Source organism: Stenella coeruleoalba (genome assembly GCF_951394435.1).
Source record: "Stenella coeruleoalba genome assembly, chromosome: 15".
NCBI classification, from domain to species: Eukaryota; Metazoa; Chordata; class Mammalia; order Artiodactyla; family Delphinidae; genus Stenella; species Stenella coeruleoalba.
The window spans coordinates 260,246-279,421 of NC_137161.1; the positions used below are offsets into that span (position 1 = coordinate 260,246).

Below are 19,176 nucleotides of genomic sequence, written 5' to 3' on the forward strand. Positions count from 1 at the left end.
ACCGCAACGAAGAGTAGCCCCATCTCACTGAAACTAGAGAAAAGCCCGCACGCAGCAACGAAGACCCAACGCAGCCAAAAATAAATCAATAAATAAATATAAATAAAAATAAAATAAAGACTATGGTCTGTAAAGCTTAAGAGGAAAGAGTAAAAAGAACAGGTGCCCAGCATCTCCTCACAACAGCACCCCAGTGATGCCTTCAGCACCAGCCCCGGAAGGCGGAGGGAACTTGCAGGGGTCACACACCCCGAGACCAGTACCGCACGACGTGGGTCCGTAATTGACACGATTCCTTCCTTTTCCCGGGAATGTTCTGGTAGCAAACCACAGCCACCACAGTAAAGCGTGATGGTGCTTCTCCTTTGCTTGGAGATAACCCAGGGCCCCTTGGTCCCCCACTGGGACCCGCCTACGTCCCACCGCAGACAAGCCCTCCGCTGCGTGGACGCGCTGAGCTGCAGCAGCCCAGCTGCCACAGAGGCAGCACTTGACACCCACACACGCCCAAACCGCGGCCGCCAGCCACAGGGCGGGAGGAAGAGCCATCGGAGCCCGAGCGCCCGGCGCACAGTGGCCGCGTGAGGGTGGCCTGCTTCCGTTGCCCGGGGTCACAAGTGGGGAGCGCTCTCCTCAAGACCGGCCCTTTTCCTGGGCTCTCAGGTCTCTAGTGAGCTCATCTGAAGCCCCGCTCCGGGACACACAGAACAAAGAGGCCGCTTGGGAACCGCTGGCCCTGGCCGTGGCCTCTCTTCAGGATGGCCTGCTCCGTGTCGCCCCAGCGCCTGACCCCACAGAGGCCCCAAACTCACTTTGGCAGGACTCCGGCTGACAGACAAGCTCAGAAAAGCAACCAGGGCCTGTTAACAGCCACACTCGGGCCCACAGGGCAGGGAGGCTCCTGGGAGCTCAACTGGCATCGCCCTCCTGGGGCCAGAGTCAGGTCTGTCCCTCTTCTGATGACGCCAGTGTTCAGGGTCAGATCAGGCCTCCCCAACACGTGCCACTTTGGCATGTGGACTGTTTAGCTCCGAAGGCAGTAGAGACCCTGTGGACTCAAGAGAAAGTCCTGTCAAAATGCTTTCAGAGTCTTCACTAGAGTGTGCGTCTCTTGTGACCTGCCTGTGGAACCAAGAGCTGTCACTATCGGCCTTCCACCCGGCAAGCAAGGGAGGAGGCTCTCTGCTTAGAGGGAGCCCACTTCTCGGCCCTTCCAGGCCCCCACCCGGGAGGACCTGTCAGCCCCCGATCCCCCGCCTTCCTCTGTCCCCGCTCTGTCCCGTCCTGGCTGAGCCCACCTCTGCCCCCGGGGCTTGTCAGGCCCTTCTTCCCAAAGCCAATCGAAGTGTCCTCGAAGAAGCAACCGTAGACCATCTTCCTCTCAGATGTTTGCTGACCTGCCCTAACTGGACCCTTCCTGGGGCTTCTCGACTCTGCAACGAGCCTGAGGCGTCCACACTCACAAAACACAATGTGTCTGGACTCCGCACCCCAGCCCCGGGGCTCCACATCTCCACCTGCTTCACAACCCGATTTCTTAAGGGGCCCCGAGAAGCTGACTCCATCCCTGCTCCCCAGGCCAGCTCCCAGCCCTCCACCAAAGCAGCAGCCCTTGAAGGGTCACCGGTACCATCCTGGCCGCCTGCCCGTCCTGCACCGATACTCGCTCCCTCCCTCCTCGCCTGGGGCACTCCGGCTCACCCCCAGCCTCTGCTCCTCTGCCCCACTGACCATCCTACCACCTCCTCCTCTGACTTCTCCCCTCCCTGCTGCCTGTCCTGCGCCCTGAATCCTGCCTGTCATTTTCTGGCTCTCACCAGTATCTGAGCACTTTTGACTCTCCAGCTGTTTTGTTTTGTTTTTGCAAAAATTGATAAACTGATTCTAAAACTGATACGGCAGATCAAGGAACACAGAATAACCAAGACAATAAAGGCGCACCCGCCTCACACCATACGTAAAAACTCACACAGTGGATCGGAGATCTCAACATCTGAGTTAAACTCCTAGAAAACGCAGGAGTAAATCATCCTGACTTTTTGAGTAAGGCAGTGGTTTCTCTGACTCCTAAAACACAAGCGACAAAAGAAGAAATGGATGAACTGGACACTATCAAAGTTGAACACTTTGGGAAGTCAAATAACACCACGAGTCAAGTGAAGAGACAACCCACAGACTGGGAGAAAACATGTGCAAGGTCACACGTCTGATAAGGGACTTGTATTCAGAGTATAGGAAGACCTCCTACAACTCCAGAATAAAACAAATAACCCAATTTTAAAGTGGGCAAAGGGGAATTCCCTGGTGGTCCAGTGGTTAGCACTCAGTGCTTTCACTGCCAGGGCCCGGGTTCGATCCCTGGTGGGGGAACTAAGAGCCTGCAAGCCGCACGGCATCGCCAAAAAAAAAAAAAAAAAGTGGGCAAAGGATTTGAACAGGCATTCCTCCAAAGTTAACATATAAAAGATGCTCCTCATCGGGCTTCCCTGGTGGCGCAGCGGTTGAGAGTCCGCCTGCCGATGCAGGGGACACGGGTTCGTGCCCCAGTCCGGGAGGATCCCACATGCCGCGGAGCGGCTGGGCCCGTGAGCCATGGCCGCTGGGCCTGCGCGTCCAGAGCCTGTTGCTCCGCAAGGGGAGAAACCACAACAGTGAGAGGCCCGCGTACCGCAAAAAAATATATATTAAACATAGACATACCATAGGCCCCAGCAATTCTACTCCCGGGTATAGATCTAAGAGAAGTGAAAACATATGTCCACACAAAGCCCTGTACCCAACTCTTTATCACAGGTTTATTTATACTAGCCAAAAAGTGGAAAAAACCCAAATGCCCATCAACTGCTGAACGGACGACACAAGACATGACGGAATAGTATTTGGCAATAAAAAGGGTTACAGTGTCCGTCCAGGGTTCAATGTGGGTGAACCTCAGAAACCTCAGGGGAAGCAGCTCAGTGGAAGAAGATCCCAGACTGCACAGTCCCTTAGTTACAGAGTGTCCGAAAACGGCAAACCCACAGAGACAGAAAGTAGATCAGTGGTGCCGGGGCTCAGGGAGGGGCAGTGGGCACGACTGTTCGCGGGCACAGGGTCTCTCTGTGGGGACGAGAATGTTCTGAAGTTAGACTGTGGTGATCAATGCCTAACCCTATATATATGCTAAGACCACTGAACTGTGTACTTCTAATGGGTGAATTTTGTGACGAGTAAATTATATTTCAGTAAAGCTGTTTTTTAAAAGTCAGTGGCACACACGAGGGAGCATAATGGTGAGAGTCCCACAGGCCAGCTCTTGACGCACGGAACTCCCACCCGGACACGGGTGCGATGACCGACTTTAAAGAGGGCGGAGGCCCGCGGGTCGGCCCAAGTGAGCAAACCTGAGGAGACGAGCAGGGCCGGGGCTCCCGTCCACGCCGGGAGTGCAGGGCGGGCGAGGGATGCGCCGATTGCCAGGGCCGTCCAGCCGGCCGGCAGGCTTGCTGTGCTCTGGGGCAGGGCCGGGGCTCCCGTCCACGCCGGGAGCGCAGGGCGGGCGAGGGATGCGCCGATCGCCAGGGCCGTCCAGCCGGCAGGCTCGCTGTGCTCTGGGTGCTGTGGGAGACCCATGCAGTGGAGGCTCACATCAAAAATACATTTCTGATGACAGGAGCTGCAGGACAAGAGGTGAACTGCGTCCTCCGTGATGTGTGAGCCGCTGGCCCGGAGGCCTGGGGCTGGTCCGTGAGGCCCCCCAACCCAAGACCCTCGTACGGGGCAGCAGGTGCGAGCAGGCCGCCTTTGGCTCCCCCAGCCTGGCTTCTGTGGGCCTGTGTTCCGGGCCCACCTGGAGATGAGGCAGGGCTGGGTCCAGGGGTGCAGGAAGAGGACAGCTAATGGCAGCAGTGTGGGACGGGCCTTGGGGGGCAGGGTGAGGCGTCTCAGACCCCACCCCGCAGCAGCCCTGGGGACACAGGCCAGGAGGAGACAAGTGCTTCTGTGTAGCAGGGGCACCGTGACCCCAAGCAGCGCACGCGGCCCTACTCTGCCACGTCAGGACTGTCGGCAGCTCGTGGCTGAGCCAGGGCTGCAGCCGACCTCGCCTCCCCTCACCCCCAAGACTGACCACATGGCCCTGTGTCCGGCCTGTGCATCGGTGGGGCTGCCACGCCGGGGCCCCCACTGTCCTGGAGAGGGCAGGCCTCCTCAGCCTTCACCAGCCCTCAGGCAACTTTGGAAGAACATTCTCCACCTCAAAGCCATGAACCGAACACATCCACTGAAAGCCTGGACCCTGGAATCGGGTACAGTCGGCCCCCATGTCTGCAGGGTCCGCATCCACGGATTCGACCAACCATGGATGGAAAATATACTCCCCAAAATTCCAGAAAGTTCCAAAAAGCAAAACTTGAATTTGCCAGCAACGAGTTGCGCAGCATTCACGCTGTATCGGGTGTTGTAAGTACTCTGGAGATGACTTGAAGTCTATGGAGGATGTGCGCAGCTTACATGCAAATACTCCAGTGTTTTATACGAAGGACTCGAGCATCTGTGGATTTTGGTATCCTGGAGAGGTGGTCCTAAAACCAATCCCCAGCAGAGACCCAAGGGCCACTGTATAAACACATTTAAAAAGAAAAATTCTCTCGTACTTTCATCTCAATCCTCATTCGCCCTCCCCTTCCAGCTCTTCGGGTTTAAGGCAAAGCCCAGAAAGGCAGGAAGAAAGGGGTTAGAATAAAATTGTAGCAACAATTGAAGGTCCACACAAAACTGACCACAGGTCACAGTAGACACTGGGCGGGGGAGCTGGGGGTTTGCAGCCACAGCCCAGAATTCTACCCTCTGAAGTCAGAGAACCTCTGACCCCAAAGCCCTGAGGTGCAGACGGTGCTCCCAGACACGGGAGGCCCTTGGAGGCCCTGGGAGGGCCCAGGCCACGTTGCACGGCTCCCAGGGCTGCAGAAGGAGGTTTAGCATCCCTCCAACATCGAAGGGAGTTCCCAGGACCTTCCTTAGACCTGTGGGCCAGAACCTTGGGAATGCACCTGGGAACCTTCAGTGGATGAGTGAGTAAGCATCGTAGGAAGCGGCCCTCCTCTGCAGCGTGGATGGCGGCTAAGAGCGGGAGCCAGGACAGAACCAGGGACGGCTGGACAGAGTGGAAGTGGCCTGGCCCCAGCAGGAGCACATGGAGATTGGTATGGGAGTTTTTTTAGAAGGCTTCACACCATCACGTCTGTCTTCCCCAGTTTGGAAATAAAATGTAAAACCAAAATGAAACATGCAGTGGAAGAGTTGGGAGAGAGTCAAAGAAACACGCTAGCAAAGCAAATGAAAGACAAAGACAGAGAGGAGCTTCCCTGGCGGCCCAGTGGCTAAGACTCCGCGCTTCCACTGCAGGGGGCGAGGGTGTGGTCCCTGGCTGGGGAACTAAGACCCGCATACTGTGCGGCGCAGCCAAAAGAAAGAAAGAAAGAAAAAGACAGAGAGATGGGAGAAAAGGAGGAAAGGCTGCGTAGGACCTAATGGCCAACCCCCGAGCTCCAGAGAGAACCAAGAAAATGAGAGGGAAACATCTACTAAATAAGAACAAATAATTGCCCAAAACCAAAGGAAATTCTGTTTTTAGATTGAAAGGCCCATCAAGTGCCCAACACAGTGAATGAAAAAGACCTGCTGCAACCCAGCCAGGCACCGTGAGATCCTAACGCACCAGGAGAAACGAGAGGGCCTGAGACCCCCCCAGCGGGAAGGTCACACATGGAAGATATCCTCGGGACGGCATTCCAACGGCGAAGCCAGACCTGCAAACTGTAAGGTTGAAAATCAACTCCCTCTGCCCTCTGGGCCCAGACAAAATATCAGTCAAGGAAAACGCCTCCAGAGACAGTCTCAAAAGCACGCGCCCCACTGGACGCTAAGGAAGTTAGCAGAGGGGACAGGGAAGATTATCTGCAAGAAAAGCAAAACTTGTGTGAGAAATAATCTGGCGCAGAGACGTGGCTGATGGAGTAAGTGAGCACACGAGGGAAACTGGGTCCCTCGCTGCTGAAGGAAGAAAGCCACTCGTGCGGAAAGGGAGAGATCTAGAACGTATCCCGGGGGATGCAGTCAGAGGCATCAGTGTGGACGTGTGGTTCTCAGCAAGAAACAAAGTCAGATGTGTGTGTGTCCACACGTGTGTCCACTGAAAGGCTGGCAGCACGCCCACGCCAGGTCCAGGGGTGGCTCCAGGTCCCGGGCACAGAGTGCTCAGAGAGTCACAGATGCATCAGAAGGACACAGAGGCCAGCACTCAGGATAATCTGAGCATCAAAGTAATGATTCTAATCCACCAGATAAAGTAAGCCGTGTGTCTGCTCAGAGGTCAATCAGAATGAATACCTTGGTATGTGAAGAGGAATGTGGTATTTCCCCCAAATAACTGATTCATGGCAAAGGGGAAAGTGTCCCTGCAGCAAGAGATGCTGGGATGACGGCCCCCAACCCAGGGACAGAGCTACCCCTGGGTGTCACCAAGCAGCCCACGTCCAGGCCCCAGGACAGCTCCCCCGGCGCCCAGCGCCCTCCGAGGGGGCGGTCACGCCTGACCAAGACCGACACACCGCGTGGTTCCGAGCCCCCCCCGAGACGCTACTGAGGAGCAGACGACCCCGGGTGACGGGCACAGAGGGGCACAGAGTGGCAAACGCACCCTCACGTGGTCAGGAGGGACACCCTTTGAAAAGTTGCTGTGAGTTTGAGATTGCTTCAAAAACTATTTTTAAAACTGACATGGTGTGGGGTGTGACTGCAGTAACAGTGGTCAGGGGAGGCCTCTGCGAAGAGAGCTTGAAGCCGCGGCCCGGGGGCTCCTCAGGCCCTTCCAGCAGCCCGTCTCCAGCTTCCTAGCTCCTCGAAGAGGCTAAAATGTCCTGGGTCAAGGCTGGCTTCCCAGGGACCTCCTGGAGAGGCGGGGACAGCGGCGGCAGGGCGTGCCCCGGGGAGAGTCTGACAGCCTGGAAAATCCAAAAGGGAGCAGCACCCGTGCCCTGGACGCTGCGGGTCCCAGGCCGGGCACAGGACAGGTGGAGCACCTTGAGCCCCCGGGAGCGCTGAACTGGGTGGCCTCTCCCTCTCCCCCTTCCCCCTCTCCCCCTCCCCCGGTCCCTTCTCTGCTCCAGGCCTGTCTGCGACCTGGTTTCCAGGGTCTGGAGGCAGCATTGGCGTCGCACCCACTGGACCAGCTTTCCGCAGGAAATGCAAACAGGGCCGATGGGAAAATGAGGGCAAGGTTTGCTCTTTTTCTTTCCTTTTTTTTTTTTCTTTCTTGCTGGAATTCAGAGAGAAGTAAAATGAAGACTTGCTGAGTGGAGCAAAGACAGACCTGCTTTTGCTGAGTTTAGGTGAAAATGAGAGAAGAGCGCTGGGGGCAGGGGAGCCGGCAGTTCCATCGCTCTGCACGATTCTCATTATTTTCCTTCTAAATCAGCCGCGCTGGTGCTTTCTCTATTCAATAAAAGCCAAACGCAAGCCACGTCCCCTAATCTCTCGAACAGCAGCTCACTGCTGAGAAAATAATACAGATGTAACTTCCAGCATCGTACACTTTATTTTCCATTTATATGCAAATGGTGACCTTTCACCCAGGCTGTCTCAAAGAAGTGACTCCTTAAAAATGCAAATAGCACGTTGCAAGCAGTTACCGAGGCTGAGTCCTTCTTATATGATTATTATTATTTCTTTGAACCTTACCCACGCTGTAAAAACAGCCGCCACACTGCCGGGCAGTAATGAAGACTTTCCAAACCCAATCACAGGACTGGCTCCCCAGGCGGCCTGTCAGGGAGCCTGCCAGCAGGGGGGGCCCCCGGATGCCGAGGGGTGGGGGGCCTCGCAGCCCCAGGGCGGGCTGAGCGTCCCGGCAGAGGCACAATGGTGTGGAGCCAGGCCTCCGACATCCGGGCAGGTGCGGGGACCGCAGGCCGCAGGCTGTGTCTGCTCCAGGCGGAGGCACAGGATTTCACAGAGGGCCTTCGCACCCCAAAAGGAGTTGAGCGCTAGCGGTCAACACGAGTGACCCCGACCTTGACCCCCACCCAGGCACACGTGCTTCACCCCCAGACGAGGAGTCGGGGTGGGGGTGAGGCCCTCCCTCAACCCCCCAGGCCCACAGGAAAGGCCTGGACAGGAGGCTGGAGACGGGGCCTGGGAAATGGACACGGCCACTGGGTGCACAGGCGGCGCTGGGCGGGGGCTTCCACGGCCCTGACCCACCCGACTGACCGAGTCAGGACGCAGGCCAGGGAAGGCGCCCGCGTCCTCGCTGCGCCCCCCACACCCCCAGGGTCCCCGGGATTTCCCCTGCAGGAGACAGAACTGTCCTGCCCGAGGAGAGGAGAGATGGCCGCTTCCTTCTTCCTTGAGACCACACTTTACTTAGGCTCTTGCAGTTAACCCGACTAGAACGGGCTCTCTCTCGTACAAACAGGATAAATCCAAGCTGCTCGCGGCTCCCTGGAGGTCTGTCCATGCCCTGGCTCGTGTCCCGTTCAGGACAGGGGACCGACACGGGGGTAGGAGGTCCGGGCAGCTCTGGGGCCTCGAAGCCTGGGGGACGGGGTTCGACAACAGTCCCACTCTCCTTCTCCCACCCCAGTCCCTCTACCTCCAGGACGTGGAAGCACTCCTGTCTGGGGGAGGAGAGTGAACCCAGGGGGCTGCCACTGCAGACCCAGCCCCAGGGCTCAGAATGGTCCCCATGTGGTGGCTGATTTTCGGGGGAGGGGTGGCCAGCAGAGACACCCACCTGTCAGCCTCCTACACTGCCCACTCTGCTGCCTTTTAAGTTAGAAATACTGGGGGGCTGTGCATGTGAATTTCCCAGTCTGGATGGGCATGCGGGACACGCAGAGCGCTAACACGGAACAGAATTTGGAGAGAACGCAAACCATACGTTTGCCTCCAAATGGCTCTGGGCAGTAAGGCGTCCATCGCCAGGAGGGGGCATGGCGGGGTGGGGAGAGCCCCTCCAGGCGCTGCGCCCCCCACCTCCTCCCCCTCGCTGACACGCGTGCTCGGGAGCTGTCAGGATGCTCTCTGGGACGGCACCACAGCAACAGTGGGACTCTGACGTTCACACCAGGGCCCATTTGGGGTCCCCCGCGTGCCAGAGGTGCAGGCCGCGGCGGAGCACGAGAGCTCAGGCCCTGGGGCTTGCAGGGTCTGAACCACACCAGGCAGCAGGTTCTGAACCCAGAAGCTGCACATGTGATTTGCAGCTGAGCCAGCAAATCCTGGCCCAGAAGCCCACAGCCGGTCCCATGACCCGTTCGCAGCCTTCAAGGGGGCTACAAAGTTTGCTAATGCGATTCAGTATCAAATACAAGCCGCCTTTCCTCTCCCTTTGGGCTGATGCACTGACGCACTCCCTTTGGGCTGATGCACTGATGCACTGACTGTCTCCACGGGTTTCTCTGATGGCTTCAGTGGTGTTTCTAGAAGCATCCGAATGGCGGGACGCAGGAAGGCGGCGAGCTCACAGCTCCTCACAGCTCTCACACGCCGTGACAAGTGCCGCCTTATGTGTGCTGGGGGAGGGGAACCTCACAGCTAACATGCTTTGCTGCAGAATGAGACCCCGTGGGACTTCCCTGGCGGTCCAGTGGTTACGACCTCGCGCTTCCAGTGCAGAGGGCGTGGGTTCGATCCCTGGTCAGGGAACTAAGATCCCACCCGCCGCGCGCGGTGCAGCCAAAGAAAAAAAAACACTGAGACCCCAGGAAGCCAGGGCTGGGGCGTGGGCTTCATGAACTAAAAGGAGAGCCACGAACACCTAAGTAATTTAGCCAGAACCTAATCAGACCACAAAAGGTAATGACAGAAACACCCCTCAGCCTGGACAACAGAGCCTAACCTTACACCCAGGCCAACAGGGTCTTCGCTCACAGATGGTGGAGCGAAAACTCAGAACCGAACACTTAAGCACTCTCTTGCCACCTTGATTCAGAACCTTCCCTGGCTGTCTCCAGCCCAGCACTGACAGCTCAGTGCCCGCGTTTACAAGGGCAGCCAGGCCAGCACCTGCGTACGTACCAGAACCGCGAACGCTGAGGCACTGCCCGCCAGGAGGCCCCGACCTGGGGGCCTGCAGGCCCTCCTCCAAGGCAAGTGGGGACACCCACAAGGCGGATCCAATACGATAGCAGAGATGTTTCAACTACTGGACACCTAAGGGCGTGATTGTGACGCCTGGGAGGGTCCGCCAAGGGGCCCGGGCGGCGTCTGTTAGAGGCCATGGACGAGAAGCTGGAGGTGAAAGGAGACAGGAGGTGGATCAGGGATCTTGGGGTGGCCCAGATGGGGGCTGGAGAATCAGGTTGGAAGACAGGCTGGAGACAGACCCAGGACGTCTCCCACGCAGCGGGAAAGCACCCAGGAGGGCAGCGAGGGTCAGTGTGGTCTGAGGATGACCTCCTGGGCGGTCTGGGGGGCTGGGCAGTCAGGCTGTGCAGGTGCGGGACTTGAGTGAGAAGTTCCATAAGTACACATGCAAACTGATGGTTAACCACCCAATCCACTGCTCAGTTAGCAGTCTGGTAACCAAGCAGGCCGTCGTGAACCAGAGTCTGGGAGCCCAGTACAGCTACAGTCTCAGAGCACCTTAGTTATGTCACAGGTGCAGCTCTGAGTCTGTGAAACGCCTTGTGCCCCCCTTCACTCAGGAACCACCGGGCTGCCCATAGGGGACAACGGGGGTCAAGCCGTTTTACACCCTGTAGGTGCAAAGAGTGAAGGGACGCCGCCTGGCACGCAGCAAGTTAGGGACGCGCCCCAGACCTGCGACCCGAGGTGTCTAACCCTCTAGGACCGAGTAAAGCAGGCACGGGGATAAAGAATAACAGAGAAGCCAGACCCTCCTCACTCCCAGGCAACGGCAGGTGGGCCCTGGGTCCGGAGTCTGAGACGAGAGAGGTCGGGGGCTGCAGGCCGAGGGGAGGGCAGCCGTCCAGCCTGGAGCCCCGGGGAACTCTCTCTCACGCTGCTGCTTTCATGTGGAGTTTTTAGGCAACAAAATGGGGGAAAAGGAGAGGCCCCAGATGGCTTCCCCAGGAGCCCTCAGACCAACATCGAGCACGATCAAGGTGTGAAGCCAGGCGTGAGGGCTTGTCTGGCGGCAGCTCGGCCAGATGGCGCGTCCGGATGGACACAGCCCTGCGCCCTGCCCGCCACCCTGCACCACGCGGTGCCTCGGGCCTGTCCCCGGCGCACCCTCCATGCGGACCCTGCTCCCAGGCTGCAGTCCGGAATGACCCCTCACACACCACACGTGTCCGCACAACCCCACACGGCCCCGCCGGGTGCCTGAGCGGCAGAAGGGGGGCCCGGGGACGCAGAGCGGCCAGCACTGGGCAAGGGCTCTGCCCCCTCCGGCCAGGACTAATCCTGGACAGAGGCAGATTAAACCATCCTTGGAGTTACTTTCATTGCATCTGATTAAAATAACACTGCATTTTTTAAAGTGTAAATTCAAAAATGAAAACAGGAGGGAGCATGGACACCAGGCTCCAAGCAGAGGGAGGCCAAGCACGAGCAGCGCCCCCTGCTGGCGAGCATTCGCCACTCCGTCCTCTCTGGAGCCATCAGCCCAAACACGTCTGAGAGCAAAGCATTTTAAGCCAGGTGGAAGACGTCTCTCGTTTCGTTTTGAGGGTTTTTTAAGCAACATTTGGGGGAATTCAGCCATCTGTGAAGGACAGGACGTATGCCGAGGACCTCGAGGCATTCCACCCCGAAGCCCTGCAAGCAGCCGGGAGGGGTCCCGAGAGGGTGGCCCTGGGGTCTTCAGGGAGCAGAAAGCCCACGCGGGGGCAGCTCCGGTGGCAGCTGCTCTCATGCCTTCTGGGAAACAGCATTTTCCTGGCTGAGTAATCTCCCTGCGGTGCCGGGTCCCAAAGACCGTCTTCCCATAAACTCACACCGCAAAATTCCCGTTAAAATCGCCTCTGTAGACAGCTGACTTCGGAGTGAGTTTACAAGGAAGGAGCTGCCAGGGGTGGAGGGAGGGCCCCCAGCCAGGCTTTCCACAAGATAAACGTCAGCAAGAAGGGGATCTGGACGGGTCTTCCAGGCCTGGGACCGGCGTTTATCCCTCCAACGCGCAAGGCTCACTGGTTGCCCAGTGCCCTGCCTGCCTGGGGGGCCAGGTGACAAGGCAGCCCCTGCCCACCCGGCAGACACCCTCGCCCCTGCCACCCTGTCCCCTCCGGGGCTAAGCAACGTGCTCTGGTCGCCCCTGGCCCCCCTCCCCAGCCCAGGCAGTGGGGGATGGGAGGCGTTGAGCAGCCCCTCCCCCGCCCTCTCTTCACCAGAGTGGAAGTGCCTCGTGCACCAGGGGGAGCTCGGCCCCAACCAGCCATCAGAGCAGTGGCCCGAGGCCCAGGGGCACTCCCCCACATCCTCAGTCTGCAGGCCCCTTGTCCTGCCGTCTCTGCCAGTGCTGGGCCATGCAAAGCAGCACTCCGCCCGTGCAACCATCGCCCGCGCTGGGCACCACCAGCAGGGGCCGGGCTGCACACACACCCCAGGCTCCCTGACCAGCTCCCAGCGTTGGCTCAGATCCCCTCTGCCCCCGCCCCGAATGCCCCACCCCCATCACACAGAGTGACCCAGGTCCTCGCGGGCACATTCGGTGACCCCAGGCCGGAGGAGGACAGTAGGGCCCAGAGAGGAAGGGCCTTGGCTCTGGGCAGCACCGGGGAGAGCGCCCACCCCAGCCAAGGCCAGGGGACAGGCCAAGCTCCGGCCAGAGCGGGCAGCTGTGGGTCGGCGACCCGTGGGGCTGAGGGCCCAGAGCTCTCTCCTGTGCCAGCACGCTCTCTGCAGGCCTCTCCCGAACGCCTCTGGGCACTGACAGGGCTTTCCAGGACAACCTCCTCTGACCCCAGGAACAGGGCCACTTTGCAGACCCAAAGGCTCTGCCCGCTGTGTGGGGACATCTCAGGGCGGGTCCTACTCCCTCAGGCACCAGGAGCGTTCGGGGCAATGGGCAATCACTGCCTTTGGCAGAATCTTCCGAGAGGGTCTGGAGCATTGGCTCCAAATACTTGGGGCTGCCTCCAGACCTGTGGGGACTGCCTGAGGGTCGCAGAGACTCCCCACCCCGGGTCACACTTTAGACAGAAGCAGCCCCCTGCCCTCAGTGAGTTCCCGGGCCCGTATCTGGGGCCATGGTCCAAAAGGGTCAGAGCCCGGGGGTTCCAGAAGGAAAGGTCTCGAAGTCCAACTCTCTGAGGGCCCTGGTCAGCCCCCTAGATCAGCGGACACCCTGGGAGTGCCCGCGAGGCAGGGGCACCTTGCAGGGGCCTCAGTCTCCAGCCCTGCGGGGCAGAGGGTTCGTGAAGCTACTTCCTCCTCTTCGCAAGCAAATTGCCCCGTGAGTCCTAAGCCAGCCTTCTCTCCCCACTGGCGCCACAAAACTCCAACCCCTGCTCTCCCATTCTTCTGTTTACCGTTAATTAACAGGGCCATATGGAAGGAGGTGAGAATCACAGCCGTGGGCCAGTGGGAGGGGAGCCCTGGTGGTGAGGAACCTGGACCTCTCCCCAGTGGCCACCCAGCCTCCCTGGGCCAGAAGAGGCAAAGTCCAAGCACATCCTCTCACACCGAGGCTGAGGGCCCGCTTCCTCTGGTTTGCCCCAACACTCTCCTGCCTTTTGTTCACTCAGCCACTAGCCTCAGAGGTGTCCTCAAGTCTCTCTGATTTTTTTTAACCACTGGGGCAAAAGTCCTCGTCTCCCTCTCCCAAAAGGATAATGATAATTATCGCCGTCTTTCTCGCCATTACAGTGACACAGTCTGATGGCCCAAGACAGAGCCCACATCCTGCTACCAGACCCACCTCTCAGAGGTTTTGTTTCAGAAATTAAAGCCCAACTTTACCGGCCAATGATGTCCACGGATGCAAAGGTGATGCTGAGAGCAGAGAAGCCCTCGGTGACTCATAGCAGCTTCACAACAAGGACCCGCCACACCACAGCCCAGGGGCCACGGGCAGCTTGTTTACCTTTCTGATTCACAAAGAGGAAAGTGAACCCAGCAGACAAAGTCCACGGCCCAGAACACATCACCCTCCAGGCAACGGCATCACATCATTCAAGGCTCACACGGACTTCCTGCCTAAACCTGATTTCTAGTTTTAAATACAAAAATCCAGTTACGCTAACGCTATAAGCAACCACACTTGTGACCCCGATCACATAATGAGAAAAGGAGGCGAAGGGACAGCGATATTTACTGCAGGGCATCTATCCTGCAGACACACGCACCCTAGTTGTTGTTCCTTAAGTTTAGAAATACGTGACACGCAAGGACAGGACGCTCACATGACCATCTCTGCTCTGTCTTGGGTGGGAGCACGCATGAGGTCCCGACGGCGTCCCCCTCGAGAGAGAGGTCTTCTGCTTAAGGAGCCAGCGTTCTCCCGGGGAACTTAGCTCCTGGGTCCCACGGCTGCAGATACATCTGTGTTTCTCTTTCAGAAAAGCACACAAAGTTTCTCGTCTCGACACAAGGTCCCCCAGTGTCTTTCTGCCAGACGCACAATGTGTCCCCTAGATTCTCAGAGTGGCCAAGCGCATGAGCAAAGCCAAGGAGGGACAGAGAACTCGGAGGAAAACGGCCGCGGGCAGACCCAGGAGGAAAAGAAAGCCTCGGTCCAACAGAGCAGCTTTAAAAAGCCATCCCCAGACCTGCTTTTCCAGCAAAGAAAGCCTTCACGTCAGAAACTAACCCTGCGTACCCTCTCCCCGTCTCCACCCGAGGGGAGAAGCCAAGCGCTGGGCATCTGCCTTTGTCAGCGAAAGAACGTAACATTGACTTACCTTTTTCCCCACAGCTATTGTCTGTCCTCTTTCAAAATGACATCACGGAAAGCAATCATGAAATTTACATGGGGGTGCGGGTGTTCGGGGAGGAGAGGCAAGGCAGCTGCCTCCCTTCCGGTGGTCGCATGTGGGGAAGCCTGTGTGCGGGTTTCAATTAAATATCCTCTCCCTTTAGTGTGCGAACTCCTAAGCCAGCTAAAGGCGACGTCTCATTTACTTAATGACCGCTCTCATTAGCAGCGGTGGCACGGGCTGGCGGAGAGGCTCCTTTGTAAATACGCTACCCATGAACCCTTGGGGCTCCAATATATCTGTTTACTCTCTGAGGTGAAATAAATTTACAGTATAGCATCAGAAAGATGGATCTGCTGACGGGGAGCGAGAGGTGTCCAGGCCGGCAGAGCCCCTGTCTCCCGCCCCAAGCCTCAGCCCACAGAAGGTGCTCGCGCTTGCCCACACTGATTCATAATTAATATGCAGCACGATTTGGGTTTTTTTTATGCAAAACACACAAAAGGGCAGGGAGCGTCACAATCACCAGGCTCACCCCCCTCTGCTTTCTCCACCAGTGGTTCAGTCCAATAATTCCTAATAGCAGCGACCGGAATGACAGATGCCCTGGGTTAGCACGGCTGCAGCGAAAGTACTTTACAATATTTATCGGTGGTTAGGAATATGACCTACCATCATAAAGCACGAGCTGCAGAATTTATTACTCAGATGAGCCAGGAGGGTTACATATTGGCTCATCTGCATATTCAAGTACCAGTGACTTAAATGGATACGGATATATTGTTCAAGTGCATAAAAGGTTCCTACGGCCACAGACCAAAACATAGTCACATACACAAAGAGTAGATCAGGAAAAGGTACTTTGCTTCTATCACACATTCCCTTTTTGTTTCAAGTCTAAAAATAATAAAACCCTCTCACAGAGAGCTTGAGCACTCCCGAAGCCACAAGTATCCTACGCCCTGAAACCACTAAGTTTATCCCAGCCAGAGGGAAGCACAACCACTCAAGTTCTATCTTTTTCAGTCTTTTTCAAACTGCCTGCGAGGAGCTGGCCAATGAAAATCGGGAGAGAAAAAATTCATAACACACACAATGGAAGTGCCCACCCGCTCTTCAAGCAACCCAACCGTCTGCTTTTTTAGGTACTGGGTTTGTGATTTTTTTTTTCCACATTCGAGGATAAATGTAGGACTTTCCTCAGTTAAGAGTACCCAGGAGCCAGGGTATTCCTGCTTGCTACCCAGATTCCCTTTCCCTACAGATAAAGCTGGCAAACGATTGTCCTTTATCATAATCAGGTTGTCAGAAACTGTACTGTGAAACACGACACAAGCTGAATTGCAGACACCCGCACAGAAGGGACTGTCACAGGCCAGCACGAGGGCCAGCGAGACCCGTGGCCCAGAAGTTCGGTGCAGAGATTGTGACACAGTAAATATCAGATCCTGGTAAGTTACGCAGGAACACACCGCCCCTACGCTAATTAGCACTGAAGCGCTCAGGCCCCCAAAAGCATGAATGAGACAGAACTGAAACATTTAGCTTTCTCTAAGAGAACATTATTGAAGGTCAGCTAAAACCCTTCCACAAGCAATTATTCTCGACTTGCAGAGCTGCTTCCACATCACATGTAACCCAACAAGCTTCATCCGAAAAGCAAGTATGTTCAGTTCCTATACACACACATCCTTCTCAACAACTAAAATGTACTCAGAGGGATCTTTTAGTGTGAGCAAAAGGAAATAAAGGCAAAAGCCCTCACTGGTCAAACTGAGGATGAAATATTAATCAGCCAAACGAGAACAGCTTGAGGCCCCTGCCATGACAGCTGAACATTGTTTTTATTCTTTTCTAAGCTCACATCCATTAGCATAGAAGGACACGTTCAGTTAAGAGCTCTTCTGAAAAGCCATATTCTGTCTCCTCTGGACACGCTGGGAGTGCTGGGATGTTTTACATCCCAAACCTTTGGCATTCAGAAATTCTATTAAACTCTTATCGGCAGGCTGCAGGCTCAGACAGCCCTGCACGCCGTTGTTCCAGGATGGAGATGGAATCAAGGGAGGGCTGGCGCTGAATCAGCCAATTCCCCAACAATACCCAGTGTTTCATGAAAGCATTTAATTCACATACAGAACAGTCAAACTCAGGAAACAAGAGCAAGCAGAGGCAACAGCAAGAAGAGATCAGGACGTGCAACAAAAGGACCTGGGATGACATAGCTGTTTTTGCAGGCAACAAATTACATTTGCTCACACCCTCAGGTGCCTGCAGCTCTCGCACCTCCCCGCTGGATAAACAGGCTTCCCGAGGCGTGCAGCCCGGCGGTCCGGAGTGGGGCCTCTGGACTCCACGTGAGGCTGCTCAGGGAGCATTCGAACGAGCTCAGCAACTTCAAACTGGTGCCTGTTCCCAGAACCTGGGGAGAAGCAGCCCTGGGAGCCCCACGCCAAGGAGGCCATAGCTGCAAGAGCCGGTTCAGACGTGTAAAGGTTCAAAATCTCGTCCCACTCCATCGAGAGAACAAGGAGAAGTTACAGGAAGGGAGCAGGGGAGGGCCTTAGCCGGCAAGTTTTGAGGTTTGGTGGCTTCCTTCAGCTTAAGTGTGGGACCCAGACGAGCCTGGCTCTGATCAGCACGTTGGACAGCGCTCCCTCGCCCGAGGCCCCTTTGTTCCCTGGCACAGCCGGGACCTGCACTCCGTGATCGCTGAGCCCCCGCAGAAGAGGCGATTCCAAACCAAGGCTCCCAGCCTTGCTTGTAAGTGACAGCAGCAAGGTGTCACTAAAAACCTTCTTTCTCACACGGGGGAAACTGTCAGGATTATTTTAAATCATAAAATATTTTCTTTTCCATAACTAAGCAAGGAGCACGTTGCTCCTCTAAGCTTTATTTCATAAAAGATCTGTGGGGAGGACGCTTGTGACTCTTAAGTTTGGAAGATCCACAGGGAAACACCCTCTGCCTGATGGGAGGGTCCTCAAACGCCACGCGGGAGAAAATGGGGAGATGTGCAACACCAAACTTGCAGCACTCGCTTAGGAAGTGTTTTGTGGGAGCTGGGCAGGCAGGCTCAGGATCGCTTAGCTGGTAAGGTCGTTTCAAATAAAGTGTAATTACTTGTGCAAATCTGCACACAGACATTCCAAGTGTCAGTTCGTTTGTTTCATAAAAACTCTTTCAAGTAATTTTGGTCTAAACTTTCTGCATCTGTAATTGGCACCGCCTTCTCCGGTGACCAGCTGGGGGTGAGGGTTTTCTTCTTTCCCTCTGAAAGCTTCCCTGCAGATGGGCGCCCGCCTTAAAGCTGCAGACGACAATTAGGGCCGTTGTGTGTGGAGCCGCAATGGTCAGCATTAATATTGTATACGAACAGCTGAGGGCGAGGGGGGGCCCTGCCCCAGGCAGGCTCTGGCAGATGGAGCAAACAAAACCGAGGGCCACTCTCTCCAGCACCCTGGGCTGACTCACACACACTCACACACACTCACACGCTCACACACACTCACACACACACTCTGGCTATATTGTGAGACTGTTTCGCGCTGAGACATCAAACACACCAGCCCTTTGACGCTGTGTACACACTTACACGCGCAATCACACATCTGATTGGGAGAGTACTGCACTGTGCTAAAGTCTCTCACACGCAGAGTAACTGCCTGTGAGGGAAACACAAGCAGCAGCTGTCCCAGCAAAGCGTTTTACTACAGCGAGTCCTGGGTGGACACGCCAGTCACACACACCCCACCCGCGGCCCCCACCTGCCAAAGACAGGGTAGGCGGCACGGGGCCCTGCAGGCCCCGCCATCAGTGTCCACGGGCCCTGGCCTTGCTCAGGAGGGAGCATGTGTCTGTCACCTCCTCGGCTGCCCAGAAAAGAGCACTGAGAGCTGATGGGGACACACATCTAATTAGTCCCTTTGGCGTCTTGGCAGAAACCTGTGAACAAGGCGGGGGCGGGGGGGTGCCGGGGGGGGGGTGCCGGGGGGTGCTCAGTGTGGGGAGGGGGGAGGTACGCACCCAGGAAGGTCCCGCAGAGCATCATCCTGGCTGGGCAGACACACCTCCACTCCGAAGCTGGTACACACGGTCACTTCATGCTGCAAAAAGTTGTGACACAAACTTCTGTGTCCCAGGGCCCTGGAGAGCTCCCTTCTCATGCAGCCAATCAGGGCCAGGGAGCAGATAATCACAAATCGATGCCCTGCCAATGAGGTTCCCTGCCCCACACAAAAGGGCCCCGGGCCCCAGACAATGAGCCCCGCCTGCAGGTGGAGGGAGCAAAGACACAGCCCCTCACACTGAGGGA

The 19,176-nt window shown here is 56.6% G+C and overlaps 1 protein-coding gene across 1 annotated transcript in view; it reads right to left on the minus strand.

Annotated features, from left to right (window-relative positions):
• The window catches only part of MYT1 (myelin transcription factor 1), a gene marked incomplete at its 3' end in the record, with an annotated part of 63,995 nt that extends 45,068 nt beyond the window's left edge, over window positions 1–18,927 (minus strand). Inside the window, exon 1 of the mRNA XM_079945144.1 lies at window positions 18,888–18,927. Coding sequence (XP_079801270.1) covers window positions 18,888–18,912 — 25 coding nt within the window. The 5' untranslated portion in view covers window positions 18,913–18,927. The remainder of the gene's footprint in view (window positions 1–18,887) is intronic.
• Between the last annotated feature and the right edge of the window lie 249 nt (window positions 18,928–19,176).